Below are 14,847 nucleotides of genomic sequence, written 5' to 3' on the forward strand. Positions count from 1 at the left end.
TAAGGTTCCTCCCCCAGCTTTCTCAGCCTCTCCTTGTAACTTCTGTTAATAATAATTTCACAAGTCCTGGCATGTTTTATGCTTTGCAAATGACTTACTTGGATTTTTAGTGTCAGTTCACAGAGGATTCTCTAATTTGAGTCACATTAGCAAAATACCAGAATCTCAGCATGGTGGGGGTTGGAAAGGACCTCTGGAGATCGTCCACTCCAACCCTTCTGCTAAAGCAGGGACACCCACAGCAGCTTGCCCAGGATTGCAAAGTCTAGGGTTTGGAGTCTTTCCAGAGAGGGAGACTCCACAACCTCTCTGGGCAGCCTGCTCCAGGGCTTGAGCATCCTAACAGCAAAGTTAGAAAATCATTAAGTCCACTCACCACATGGCAGCCTTCTGCTGCTTGAACTTGTACTTCTTCTCAACTTCTTGATTAGTGTTCATCAAATGTCACAGTCCAGAAGAAGTGTCCAAGACATGAAGTTCCTACATGTCTCTGTGACTTAGCAGCCAGATGGGGGTAAAGAATCCCTGTTACACCCTCACTGAGGTCTAAGGAGCTACTGAGCTAGTTTAGTCTTTATTACATAGTTCTGCCACACCAGCAGGATCACCACTGGTTTTGTTGCCATGGAAGTATGTGTCTGCATTCCCTGGTCCATCAGCAGTGTCTTTATGTGAAGACAGTCAGAGGTCTTCAGTATTCACTGCTGATAATATAGAATGTGAGGTTTAAATTCACTTTGAATTGTTTTTCAGGGCAAGTGGTAGTTACAATAAGCATAAAAAGCTGGTTAGTGATTAGCAGAAGCAAGACCATCAACTGCTAAACAGCAGTCAGCTGAAGTATTGAGGCATGTTTCAATGCACCATTGTGGTTTTTAGTTTCTCAGATCCCTGTTAAACTTGGACAGTATCACAAGGGGATTCTATTTTAGAGTATTTATAAACTGTTAATATCTCAAAAGTATTCCCACTGTCCAATCTGGCAGGGACAGTTTTTGTTTGATCTTTGCTATTGTTCGAGGGCAAGATGGAATTGTGTCAGCAGGGGTGCCTCTGCAGGGAGCAATGAAAGGATTCCTTTATCCTATCCCATTTTAAAAGGCCTTGGGAAGCTGGAGAAATGGATCAGAAGAAACATGACATGCAGCTCAGAAGCACTAAATGGCATACTTAAACTGGATTAGTCTGAAGCACTTAACTACAGTTCTGCCCACTACTACTAGTGAAGATGTGATGGCAGTACTGTGTCCAGTTTGGAGCACTGCAAAGTGTGGACAGACAGGAGGGAGTCCAGAGAAGTGCAGTGAGAATGAGTCTGGATTTTGCAAGCAGGACCTACAGGAGAAGGAAAGAATTGAGGCCGTTTAGTCTAGAGAAGAGAAGTCTGAAGGAGAGACAGTGTAACAGCCTTTGGAGACATGAAAGGAGAACTGGAATCCTCTTCTGTGCAACCAGTATGTAATGAACCCAAACTGGAGCAAAGCAAAACTAGGTTAAACATGAGGAAAAACTTCCTCTGAGGAAGGGTGCTGAAGTACAGAATGGAAAGTGCTGGGGAGCTACAGGGTTTTGTTGGGGGGTGGTGTTTGTTTTTAAGGAGCAGGTTAGTCAAATATGTTGATCAAGCTTTGAAGCAGGGATTGGACTTGATGATCTCTTCAGGTCTCCTAACAGTATTGCTACTGAAGCTAGGGAATGGCTTTCATCTATGTGGAACCAGACTGCACCAGAGGGATTGTACTCTGGTGGTGGCTAGTTGTGTCCTCCAGTATTTATGCCATCCTTTGACATTGTTATTTGTCTCATCCACTACTTTGTTAGGGATTTTCATGGATAAAAATTAGTGTCAGGGTATGAAGACAAGATGGGTTTGCCTGTTGGAAGGTTCCTTTCCATGTTGTGCCATATAATACTGTATAGTATGAAAATGTTAGAGTGTGGGAAAACAATCATTAATGCTCTCAAATGGGACTGGAAAGCTCTGGTAGCTTCTTGCTTAGCCTCTTATTTCCCTTTCCATCATTGTATTATTTTTTTCCCTGGCAGTTGTGACTGCCCTGCAATGTATGCAGTCCATGTGTGTGTGCATCATGTTTGTTTATGCACACACATTCCTTCATGCCCACCCCCCCAGAGGAGGACAGATTGGCTGGTTCTGAACTTCTGACTTGTTTTTGTGATCATTTGTCAAGTTCACGATGTTGTAGAACATTTCAAAGCCAGTGAAATAAATTGCTAGAGCCCCAAGCCTCAGTTTGTCTGGGGGTATATGCCTTTGACTGCTTAGAATCATAGAATTCTTTCAGTTTGAAGTGACCTTCAAGATCAGAGTCCAACCATCAACACCACCATGGCAGTTAAACCATGTCCCAGGTGCCATGGCCACACATTTTTTGAACACCTCCAGGGATGGGGACTCCACCACCTTCCTGGACAGCCTGTCCCAATCCCAATCACTCTGGCAGCAAAGAAATCTTTCCTCATCTCCAACCTAACCCTCCCCTGGCACAATTTCAGACCATTTCCTCTCGTTCTATCACCTGAGACTAGGGAGAAGAGACCAACCCCACCTCCGTGCAACATTCTTTCAGGGAGCCGTAGAGAGTAATGAGGGTTTTAAACTAGAATTTTCTTACAAGAAGTGAATGAGGGAAAATCTAACTGGATAAAAAACCCTATAGGCATAGAGGATCAAAGAAGACAGAAGGTTAGGCAGCTTGTGCATGATTTTAGAAGTTGTGCTTTGGAAGTCCCCTTACAGGTATCGGCAGAATTACCTCGTTAGATGCAGTGATGTATAGCAGGGACTCCTTTCAGCTCTTCATTCTTAAGGCTTCCTCCATTGCGTCAGGCAGGAGGATGAAGTGTTCTGAACACTGCTGTGACCTTGTTAAAATGCAGCATGTCCTCGCTTGCTGTTCACCCAGAGCAGGAGCAGCGGTGCTCGGCAGCCGGGCCAGGCGAGCCTGACGCTCCCTCTGCTGTTGAGTTTGTACAGATGGCTCTGCTCCACTACAGCTCATCTGAAACAAAAACAGGTTTCCTAGGAGCAAAGGGAACAGCTGCTTATACAATAGCTGGTGAAGTCTCTGCATCACAGATGGAAAGGAATGAAGTGCAGGATCTATTGAAGTAACAGCTTCATTTGTTATCTCTTTGATAACTTCCAGTATTGCTGAGAACCTCACCTGCTGTTAATAGTAGGCACTAATGATCAGCTGCTGAACAGTGTCTGTGGTGCTATACACCTTGACTGCTAGGTTTTACCAAAGCAGCTTTAGATTCTGCTATTTCAATTCAAGCAGCTTGTCAAGAAATAGCATCACACTAATCAATTCCAGTTTTTCAGTGAGGTTTTGAGTCAAAGGAACTGATTCTTGCTCTGAAACAGTCTACATAAATTAGTGCTTTTCTTAACTGACACTTTTAGAACCATCCATATTATAATGAGCCTAGTCTTTAAAGCAAGTCACCAAAGGCAGGATGCATTCAAGCTGAACACTCAGGGTAACTGTGAACAACCCCTCTCTGCACTAAGTGATTCAGTTCAAGGCCACAGGGGGTCTTTCCAGGCTGCCTCCATTTCATTATCTCAGGTGAGGTGCAGTACTCACACAGCTGCACTGCACATGGACCTGTATAACCTAGTGCCATCTTGGGTAGCCCAAGGGCCAGTGTTGCTTTAACATGCAGCTTAGCCAGTCTTCTGTAATGATGCTTGAAGCCTTTTCTAGGGAGTGTGAGCATCTGTGTAGTCAGCAGCCTTCTAAAAGGGAAAGCCTGGTCAGGAAAAACCCATGAATGTTAAGAACATCTCTAGCATTAATGTTTGCTTTACACTGCAGGAGAAAGTGGATGCTCTCAGAGCAGTGTCAGCCATTCAGCTGTGCAGGAGGGGACAGTCAGTGTGCACAGTCCAAAGAAATCGGGCAAGATTGCTCCAAAATTTCACAACCATATGGTTCACCGTGTCTGGAAGGAATGCATTCTCAACAGGTCACAGTCCAAGTAAGTCAGCAGTCCTGATGGTTTTGTTTGTTAAGAACACATAATGTATAAGTTGTAATGCTTCTGCCTTAGGTTATGTTATTCCTCACAGAGTTCTTCTGCCGCTAATCAAAGCTAATGATGCAGAACAGCAGCGTCGAAGGAAATTTGTTACCGTGTTCAGCTGAAAACTCCTAACACTTAACAATCTATTCACAGTTGTGTGTCTTAATTGTGACAGGCTTTGAGGCTACAAATCTGTAATGCGTGCCTTCAGCTAGATGGTTTCAGATGTATTGATTGTGGTTTCTAGTGGCAGTTATAGTTACTAGACTGAAGAACCTATAGTATCTAGTTGGTATTTAGAACACCAAGGGTAGTGTGTGTAAAGCATTACATGGGTAGGACTAAAATGCCAATCAACAAGGATTTGGTAAGTTCCTGTTGTTACCACCATAGGCCTTTATTCCTGAGAGTTAAAATGTATTCATGGCATGGAGTGCCCTGAAATCTTTGGGTTTCACTAGTTCCATGCAATTTCCTTCCTGGTTATGTCAGAAGGCTTTCCAGATTTAGTTTAAATTGCGTGCCCCTTGCTGCTTCTGCTCAACCTCCAGACAGCTGTCAGAGGTAGAGCTGGTACCATCCTCCCACATAAATCAAACTGTTAAGTTTTAAGGAGAGGTAGAGGGAACTGCTGTTAGATACAGAGTTCTAGTTCAAAGCTGCAGTAGAAGGGATTGATTTGATGGGAACATGTGAATTTATGCATGTGCATTTTAAAGATTTTGTTCTACAGAAGGTGAGAGCTACTAAAATAAATCTCTCTTCCTCAGGAGGAATCAAATTACAACTGCAAATTTGGAAGAGGAAGTTCCTAACAACACAGTTTCTTGGGATTTTGTGGATCCAGTCCAAAGAGTCAGTTGTTCTTGTTCCAGGTGAGCTTTGAAGAGAATGCGAGCTTCTCACATTGAAAGAGCCTTCTTTAATTCAGACAGAATTCACTTAGAGAAGGGAGTTGTGTTTTAGCTGAGAGAAGAGGAAAGTAGTATCAAAACTGTGATCATCGCTCGTGTTCAGGTGATTAATACCTGGCATACTGAGTGGAAGAAGGATCCCAGGCTAGAGAATGGGGGGCTGGAAGCACTTCAGTGGCTCTCACTGCTAATGAAATCATCCTTTGGGCTTTTCAGAGATGTGAGCTTTGAATGCTTAAAGTTCTGCTACTTCTCAATTGGGCAAAGCAAACCAGCACCACCCTTCTTTGAATTATCAGAGAGAGATTGCAGGGCTAGAAAAAGCACTGGTGAAACAGTGAAATAGTCCTGGGACATTTCTAATTCCTAAGGCCACTATCTCCTTATAAGATTGGTAAAGATGTTTTTGTGACCTAAAGAAGTTGTTCCTCAAGTATTCGTAACTGTAAACCTCATTGGTATGATCAAACAGAAACACTCACTGTGCTATGCTTAACCCCTTAGGGGCTTGGGAGTTGGTTTTGCTGTCTCATCACTCCCTCACTGTGGTAAGGGTCTTTGTCAAAACAGCAGTGTGTGAAGTGAAGGTGCTGCTCTTCTGCAGCTTTGCTCTTCTCCTCTGATTAATTTGTTGCTTGTGTATGCTCAGGAGTGCAGAACAGATGAATGTATTGTCAGGGTTCCAGGTGTTTCCTGTGGAAAGCAGGTCCAGCTTCACCTGGAAAGCATGAGGAATCAATAGTGTGCAATGGAAACCTGATTCTATGGATGGGTTCAGCTGCATTTGCAATTTCACACTGTCTCTTAATACCTCCAGTGATAATTACGTCACGCTGGAGTTAGCAAGCACAGCAACTGGGAAGTTAAACCATGTTCCTTAAAGTGAGGGTGACACCAAACAGCAATGAAAATTTCCTCTGTGCTGAAAAAACTGGACAGCTGCTGTCACACAGATGTTGGTCTATTCATTGCTGTGCCCATTGTGGGTATTGTAGAAACGTCAAGATAAGATCTTAAATACAGAGTCTTGTCTGGTATTCAGCACCAAATTCAGTCTTCTCTGGACCCAGCTCTGTGTGTTGGAGAACTGAATGTCTGAAATGGTTTTCTGAGGTCAGTTAAAATAGAGTGAATGAGGAAGAATTAAGTCAATAAAATGTTACAAGAACATGCTCAAGGCAAATCTTCAGTTACTAGGGCATTAGCTCCACATTCTGGGTGACTGCAGCTACAGACCATCTGCTGCAGCAGGGAATTTGCGACATCCTGATAACAGCAAAGCCCACAAAGGAAGCCAGGGCAGCACCACACAACATGGATGGTTACAGGAAAAAGAGGCAGCAAATACAAGAAGTTGTATTTGTACCTTTTGACAGCTGCTGTGTGCTATAAAATTTGGGTGTTTTCCTAACTAAGTTGTAAAAGCAGATTGGTTTTCCTCACTCCAGCAGTCCACTTTCCTTAGATAATGTAGTTTGTCTTTGTGAGGTAAACATTACATGTTTGGAAATGTTTTATTGCTGTCCTAGATGTCATTGGTTATGAAGAAAAGTAGGGAAGGAGTGATTTATTTTGCAGCATATTTAACTTTAAGCAGGTGTAAGTATTAAGCACAATACATCTTTCAGTTGCTGCTTAGCATAGAAAAACCCAAACCAACAGATAAATATTGAAACCCCAAACGACAGAAAAGGGCAAGAAGAATGTGGCCAGTTAGATGTCCCTGTTGCAACATCCTTGGGGCAACCATCAGCTACATGATAAAATTACTGAAATACTGAATTTCAGTCCTGTGCTTTCCAGGCTCAGAGATGCTGGATACCAATTGGGAAAAGCCACGTTAAAATATGAAGGCAGTTTTACAGATTCATAGAATGCTTTGGGTTGGAAGGGTCCTTAAAGTTCCAACCCCTTGCCATGGGCAGGGACACCTTCCACTAGACCAGGTTGCTCAAGGCCTCGTCCAACCTGGCCTTGAACACCTCTAGGAAGGGGACATCATCGACCTCTCTGGGCAACCAGTTCTACTGTGTCATCACTCTCACTGTAATGAATTTCTTCCCAGTCTCCAGTCTTAAGCTGCCCTCCTCCAGCTTAAACATTTGTGTGCTTGCATTTTTTGTTTGGAGTATTTTAAATGTTCCTGCTTTCTTCAGCAGTGGGTAGTTGCTCTTTTGGTTTAGATTAGTTTTGGACTAGAGCTGCAGTTATTTTTCCTTATCTGCAGTGGAGGAGGAAACTGCCCTGGAAGCATCCTGCCAGGTACTGTGCCTGAACCAAACTAAACCAATTCCCTTTTGCTCAGGAGTGTGCAAGAGCAGCGGTGTAGCTCCACAGCTATCTGCAGGGCTATCTTTCTTCAGGGGGAAAAAAAGCAGCAGTAGTGTGGATTTTTGTTGTTGTTGTATTACCTTCATCTGAGCAGTACTAAGCTTTTACAAACATTAAATCTTTCCCGTGAATGCTTCTTTCTGGAGACTGTTGTTTTCCACTCTGTAGCTCGGAAAAGCCGCAGCCAGGCTGGGACAACCTGCTCCAGCTCTAGTGGCCATTCCAGAACCTGTTAGAAGATCAGGAATGGAGATTAGATTTCTCAGTGCTGTCTTTTGAGCTGTTTCTTTCCCATGAGCTGAGATAAGGGTGTAAACCACCCAGTAACTTGTTTCTGGCTCTGCTTTCAGGCACAAGGTTTTCAAACAGCGTTGTGCTGCTGGCTCCAGCCGTCCCCCAACGATAAATCAGCCAGGCTTCAGCGTGGGAACGTCATCGTCCTCAGCATTGCCACCTCCTGCCTCTTCAAAGCACAAAACCACAGAGAGACAGGAAAAAGGAGATAAGCTGCAAAAAAGGCCTCTGATGCCATTTCACCACCGGCCCTCGGTGACTGAAGAGCTATGCATGGAGCAGGACACATCAGGGCAGAAACTGGGATTAGCAGGAATGGAGCCCTCGTTAGAAGTCCCCAGTTCCAGGAAATACGAGAAGCCGCTCTCTATACCTGCTAGGAATCCAAGCAAGCAAATGAATATGAATCCTATGGATTCACCCCATTCCCCCACTTCCCCTCTGCCTCCCACGCTTAGCCCCCAGCCCCGAGGTCAGGAAGCAGAGAATCTGGACCCACCTGCCGTACCTGTAAACCCAGCACTCTATGGCAGCGGGCTGGAGCTTCAGCCGCTGCCCAGCTTAGATGACAGGACAGTCCTGGTTGGACAGAGGTTACCTCTGATGGCAGAGGTCAGTGAGACAGCATTGTACTGTGGGGTAATTCAGAACAATGAGTCACTGGATATGTGGAGGACCTATAGTGTCCCTTCAAGTGACAATCTAGAGTTCAGGCCACCGGATCTGCCCTGTGAGAGATACGATGCCAAGATGGAAGTAAGCTCGGACAGTACTGCACTGAAAAGGTAAGAGCACGGGCTGAACTGCTGGTGGTTCTGGCACTGCAAGCATGTCCAAACTCTCTGTTCAGTTGAAACTGAGATGAGAAGAAGGCTTCCTTCTAATATCAAAGGTGATGTGTGTTAGGGATACCTCAGGAACTGAAGCAGAAAGGTGATGTTGTAGTAATGTTTTTGCTGTCTGGCTTTCTGTTGGACCATTAGAAGAACAGGTGCATCTTTTTGTAACCTGTATCACAGGAATTTGAGCATATGTAAGGGGTTTATTAAGCTTAAGTCTTCTGATCATTTAAAAAAGAGAAAAATCTATAGTTATGCAACCTTCCAGCTACAGAAGTTTGAGTGAAGCTCTGTTTATGGCACAATGGAGGCACTCGAGTGTGGTTTGGCCAGTTGTGTACGTTTAGAGCTGCACTGTCGTGCTTGTGGGCTCTGTCAGATGGACAGCAGCTTGCCTATTCACTTCAGTCTCTGTAGGAGTGAAGCTTAAAGCCCAAACTGTCTCTCAGGTCTGCACACAGAAAAGAAAAAATGAGAAAATGAGAGTCTCTTGGCCAAGTTACTTGAGAACACTGTGAGTAACATGCAGTGTCTTCCTCAGTGGAAAGCATGAACCACCTGCATTGTTGGGAGTTTTCTTTTAGGCAGAGATACTCTGTCTGCTTATTTGTAACTTTAACTTTAGCATGAGAATTTGAATCAGTTCTATGCCAGCCTAAAAATTACTCTTGTTTTCTGACAACACATAGAAAAAAAAATGCACCAAAGAGAGGAATTAATGAAAATGTAAAAGCTAAAACTAATTGAGGAAGAACTTGTGAGTGATGACAATGCAGATTTTGGTACTTCCAGTGGAGCTGGCTAGGCTAACAAGGTTTTGTGTATTTCAAAGTGTTTGATTTGTATAGTGACAAGGTGTTAGACTCATAGTATTGGTTTGGTTGGAAACGCCCTCTAAGATGATTGAGTCCAACCATCAGCCCAATACCACCATGGCCACTAAACCATGTCCTGCAGTGCTGTGGCCACACTTTTCTTGAACACCTCCAGGGATGGTGACCACCATCTGCCTGGGCAGCCTGGTCTGATGCTTGAATTAGTTTGTCTTCATTGTCCCAAAGCAGTTCTTTATACAGTAAGATGTTCAACACTGAATGCAGGCAAATGCAACCCTTATTAGAGGAAAAAAATGTATTTGTGCTTGACCAAGGAGGGTGGAGTGAGACATGGCCTGTATTGATGTGTGACAGCTCTTCTTCCTTGCTGTGTTGGTTTTGTTTCACGATGGCTTTGCTTGTTTGTTTTGACTTTCAGGCTCTTAGCACAACCTAATAAACGGTTTAAAATCTTGGAGGAGCAGAAACCAGTGCAGACACTGAACTATCTTGACCCCTTGCCTCTACTACAACAGCCTGGAGAAGGCCTGGGAGATGCTAGTGATCCTTATACCTTTGAAGATGGTGATATAAAGTATAGCTTCACTGGCAATAAAAAATGCAAACTTGGGGCTGAGAAAGATCCTCTGAAGAAGAGCAAGGTAATGTCTAACTCCAGAGTCTGTATCCTTTATAGCCTTACTGGGTTACTGAGCTGTAGTACAGTATTTGCTCCACAGCTCTCAGAAGTCACAAGCCTGTTCCACAGATCAAACTCAGAGATGATGTGTTTCTTTCCTGCACTGCCTCACAGGAAAAACTTCCATTTCCCCCTGGTATTTTTGAGCTGGTGTTTGCTGGCATCCCTCTGAACCTGTTTGTGTATGCAGACACTGCTGTTGCAGGGAATATTCCCTGTTTGTGCATACCCAGCTTGGCTGGCACTGGCAGCAGGTGTCAGATGTCAGCTAAGGCAATATTTAGAGCCTTATATTCACTTGCAGAGATGGAACACTTTGTTGAGCTTTTTCTGCCTTGACACATCACCGCACTGCAATGCTCAGATCTCTCCAGCCCAGGTGTTCTTCCAGATTCACAGATTGCATTGGGTAGGAAGGGACCCTCAAAGGTCATCTTGTCCAACACCACTGCAGTCACCAGGGACATCTTCAACTAGATCAGGCTGCCCAGGGCCACATCAAGTCTGATCTTGAATGTCTTCAGGAACAGGGCCTCAACAACATCCTTGAGCAACTTGTTCTGGTGTTTCACTGTTGTCAGTGTGAAGAACTTCTTCCTGATGTCAAACCTAAATCCCCCTCATCCTATTATTCCAAGCCCTTGTAGAAAGTCCCTCCTCAGCTCTCCTGTAGGTCTCCTTCAGGTACTGGAAGGCTGCTCTGAGGTCTCCCTGGAGCTTTCTCTACTCCAGGCTCAACAGCCCCAGGTGTCTCAGCCTGCCTTTGTAGGAGAGGTGAGAGACAACAATTTGGTCACCATTCTTTGGTCATCACCTGCCCTGTACATGGAGTACTTGTGTGTATCTTACCCACTGTGGAGCTGTTTCCATGACTGGCTCCTCGCCTGTGCAGGCAGCCACCATTCTGGATGTTTTCTGGAGAAAGTGAGGTGGCTAATGGGCTGTACTGGCTGTCCAAGTTAACTGGTGTCTGTGGAACCCTTTGTGAGTCGTACACAATGTGACTTCAAGTTTTTCCTGAGACACAGATAGACAGCAGGCAGCTGTTCTTTTCCTTTCTTAGATTTATTCTTTGTATTTCTTGAAGCATTTAGTCCAGAGCCCTGACTTTGGCTGAAAGTTGTTCTTACATAGCATAAATGAATGTCCATTAAAAACTGTTGTGGTATTTTTTTCCAGTCAGAAGATGGGATTGGTACCAAGGAGATCCCCCCGACGGGGCACTCCACGCCAGTCCCTGAAGGAAAAGATGCCATGTCCATTTTCAGTTCTGCTCCTAAGGCTGGTGAGTAAAAGCTCTTTAATTTGCTCTGCAAAGCAAAAATACACAAAGGTGTGCAATAAAATCTGAAAGTCACTGGATGTTTTACTGTGGCATAAAACCTATGCAGAGCTCCTGAGATGGAGCAGCCTTGATGGTGGTTGTCCTTTTCATCATAACATCATTAATGAACATTTTTTTCCAGCATGTTGCATTCTTTCCCAGCTGATTTTTCAGTGCTTGCTTAAACCATGCCTGCAAGGCTATTTTGAGGCTCTATCATAGAAAAGAGACCTCAGTGGTCCTTGCTCATCCTCTGTTTAGAGGGAGAAATCAAAGTGAGAAGAGGCAGTTGTGTGTTTCCTGACTTTGCTCCCATTTTCCTGTGTTTTTCCCTTTCTCTTTGACAGATACCCGGCAAGACAATGCTGCAGGCCGAGCAGGCTCTGGTAGCCTCACACAGGTGACAGATCTGGCTCCATCACTTCATGATCTAGATAATATCTTTGATAACTCAGATGAAGATGAGCTTGGTGTAAGTCTTTGTGGGACTGAGCGTTCTGTGGGCTTAAGCCTTGGACAAAAAGAAGGAGGAGAATGGAATCCTAGTGGGGAGCAATTACCCTTAATAGATAGGAGAGAGACTTTCCAGGTAGGCAGGCTTGGACTTTGACTAGGAAGAACTGCTAGTAAGGAGAGGGCTCCTTTCAGGAGATTCATCAGAGAGAGAAATCATTGCTGGCTGTAATTCAGGTGTATTAAGAGATCACCTCAGTGACATCGACACTGTTGTCTGAAATTTCCAGTCAGCAGGAGAAGCTCTGTACAGCTAACTTGCTGCCTCAGTCACAGCCAGGAGATGAGAGCACTTTCCCAGGTGAAGCAAGCTTTAGAAGTGCTTTGCATCTAGGTTTGTGTCCTTGGCATCTGTCAGCATTTGGGGTGTGTTTGAGAGTTATGGACAAGATCCTGCTTTCATTAACTGAGGATTTGTGGTTTTATCTCCTCTGAGAAGCTGCCCAAAGGAAAACAAATCTAACCTTAGTGAATTTCAGTGATTCTCTGAGGCATGTTCCTTTCTCTTCCTGCAAGCAGTTTACTTCAGTGCAAAGAGGAACAGTTGCTGAATATTAAGAAATAAAAATAGAAAAGCAGATTTACATCAGTTACCCAGGGAAAAAATGAGACACATGGAGAGGCAAAGATTTGAACAATTACTGGGTTTCAGCTTACTCTAATAGAGCCTGAATGATACAGAAGGTGATCCTGAACTGACTGATAACAGATAAACAGTTTAGAAGTTGAATGTCTGATTCTTGGCAGTACTTTTCAAGTGCACCGATTTATTTACCACTTCTCCCTGTTTTGTTCCACACAAAGTGCACTTAGGAGGTTGCAGTTAATGTGTGAATCTGCTGGAGGGATATTCCACCAAAATAAAAATCTTCTTTTGCTGTGAAGTTGGCCTGGACAGACCTAATGTTCTTCCTGTCTTAAAGCTTGCACATGTTGAGATGGTCTCCTGTGGCAATCTGTTCATGGCATTCATGGATTCATAGAGTGGTTTGGGTTGGAAAGGACCTTAAAGATCATCCAAGTCCAACCCTGCTGTGGTGGGCAGGGACGCCTTCCACTAACCAGGATTGCTCAAGTCCTCATCCAACCTGGCCTTGGACACCTCTAGGGAGGGGGCATCCACAGCCTCCCTGGGCAACCTGTGCCAGAGTCTCACCACCCTCACTTGAAAGAATTTCTTCCTAATCTCCAGTCTAAATCTGCCCTCCTCAAGCTTCAATCCATTCCCTGTCATCTTGTCACTGCAAGCCCTTGTCAAAAGTCCCTTCCTTTCTCTCAGTGTTGTGTTCTCACTGTGATCTTGGCCCAAACAGGCAAATATTGCAGAGACTTTGTTTTGCTTTAGCAATGAAAAAGAGGAAAAAGGAATCCAGACTCCTTGAGGGGAGTGGATGGGAGAGTAGAACATGACACTTTTTGTTTGTTTCTTATGAAATCTCATTTGGGGAGTTCTCAGAATTCTGACCAGCTTGTGCATTCTGCCATTGTGTCTCTGTGTAACCATGGGCTGTGACTGTTCTGCTTCCAGGCCGTCTCGCCAGCTCTTCGCTCGTCCAAGCTGCCTGCCGCAGGCTCTGAGGAGCGCCCGCTGGGGAAGGATGGTAGAACAACAGTACCTTACCCACCAAGTAAGTAGCACCAGCTGATTGCTGACCATTTTCTTGACAGTTCAAATCTCCTTGCAGCCTTTTGTAGGAGGCTTGCACAGTCACTTTTTTCAGGACTAAGAGGTATTGTGCTGCTCCTGTTCTGTCATTACCAGATGTCAACATTCAAAGGCTAAGCAGATTGTAATGGGAACAGTGGATGTGACACAGACATATGTTTGTCGTGTGCCAGCTGAGGTTTGAGACGCTCTTCTTTTGATACTGTTGTCTCAGATTGCAACTGAGGGAAGGGTTTGTCACAAATCTTCATTTAGAAGCTGTCCTCTGTGTTCTCAGTTGTGTGTTTAATCTCAATTAGTCACTTGCACCATTACTGTATCCCTCTTTAAGTGTAAATCATTCTTCATTATAAAGAATTTGAAGAGTGGAAAGTTGTGACTTAAGAACTGGCTGTTAGGGTGCAACCTGTCTTGCAAGAAAATTGCATTCAGCATTCAACAGATTCAGGCTAAGATCACCTTCAGGGTTTAATTGAGATGTGGAAGGACATGGTTAAGATGGAAGAGCACGGTTTAACTGCAGACACATTGCAGACATTTTACAGATGGTTATGGCAGAAGTGATGCTTGTGCAGGCACTACACAGGTACAGGAAGGCTGTAGGAGTGCAGGAGACTTTCAGGGGAAATCTAATATGCTGAAAATATATGAAATGCAGGCTGGGACAACAAAGATTTGTGTAAGGACTGGTGGAACAACTGTTGGGAATGATCACTTTTGCTCCCAAGATACATGGGCTTCCTTGTATTTCCTGCACTTGAAAGGAGGTTGGAGCCAGGTGGGGCTTGGTCTCTTCTCCTAAGGAGCAAGCAACAGGCCAAGAGGAAACAGCCAGGTTTCACCAGGGGAATTTTGGGTTGGATGCGAGGAACAATTTCTTCCCCAAAAGGGTTGTCAAGGCCTGGAACAGGCTGCCCAGGGCAGTGCTGGAGTCCCCATCCCTGGAGGGGTTTCACAGCCACGGGGATGTGTTGCTGAGGGACATGGTTTGATGGTGCTGGGTTAAGGGTTGCTCTTTCCCAGCCAGAGTGATTCTTTGATTCTGTGTTATCTTGAGATGAGAGGGAAAGGTGTGTGTGAGAGAGGAGCAAGGTGAAAATTTTTGGTGTAACACTAACAAATCAGTTTGAGTTACAAATGACTTGTGGTGAGGAAGAAGAATGTTTGATTTTTGTGGCTGCTATAAGCAGAAATCAAATCTCTCTGCAAATCATTCTTTAATGCCTGCTCATTAACTTCAGCTGGTAATGAGAACAAATTGAGGAGAAGAAAAAACCAGTCTGGAGGAGATGAGTCAGAGTTTTATGGACTCATAAAAGCTGTGCTGATTTACTCAAATGTAGAAGTCTGAAGCATACAGAGATTGGATTTTGACAGGTTTAGTTGATCCATAGCTTT

At 44.3% G+C, this 14,847-nt stretch overlaps 1 protein-coding gene across 1 annotated transcript in view; it reads left to right on the forward strand.

The window, feature by feature from the left end:
• The window catches only part of MED13L (mediator complex subunit 13L), a 199,766-nt gene that overhangs the window by 149,991 nt on the left and 34,928 nt on the right, over positions 1–14,847 (forward strand). The window contains exons 8-14 of the mRNA XM_054173322.1: positions 3,846–4,008; positions 4,824–4,928; positions 7,649–8,377; positions 9,686–9,908; positions 11,126–11,231; positions 11,618–11,742; positions 13,312–13,411. Of these exons, the coding sequence (XP_054029297.1) occupies positions 3,846–4,008; positions 4,824–4,928; positions 7,649–8,377; positions 9,686–9,908; positions 11,126–11,231; positions 11,618–11,742; positions 13,312–13,411 (1,551 nt within the window). The remainder of the gene's footprint in view (positions 1–3,845; positions 4,009–4,823; positions 4,929–7,648; positions 8,378–9,685; positions 9,909–11,125; positions 11,232–11,617; positions 11,743–13,311; positions 13,412–14,847) is intronic.

Source organism: Dryobates pubescens, chromosome 25, assembly GCF_014839835.1.
Source record: "Dryobates pubescens isolate bDryPub1 chromosome 25, bDryPub1.pri, whole genome shotgun sequence".
NCBI classification, from domain to species: domain Eukaryota; kingdom Metazoa; phylum Chordata; class Aves; order Piciformes; family Picidae; genus Dryobates; species Dryobates pubescens.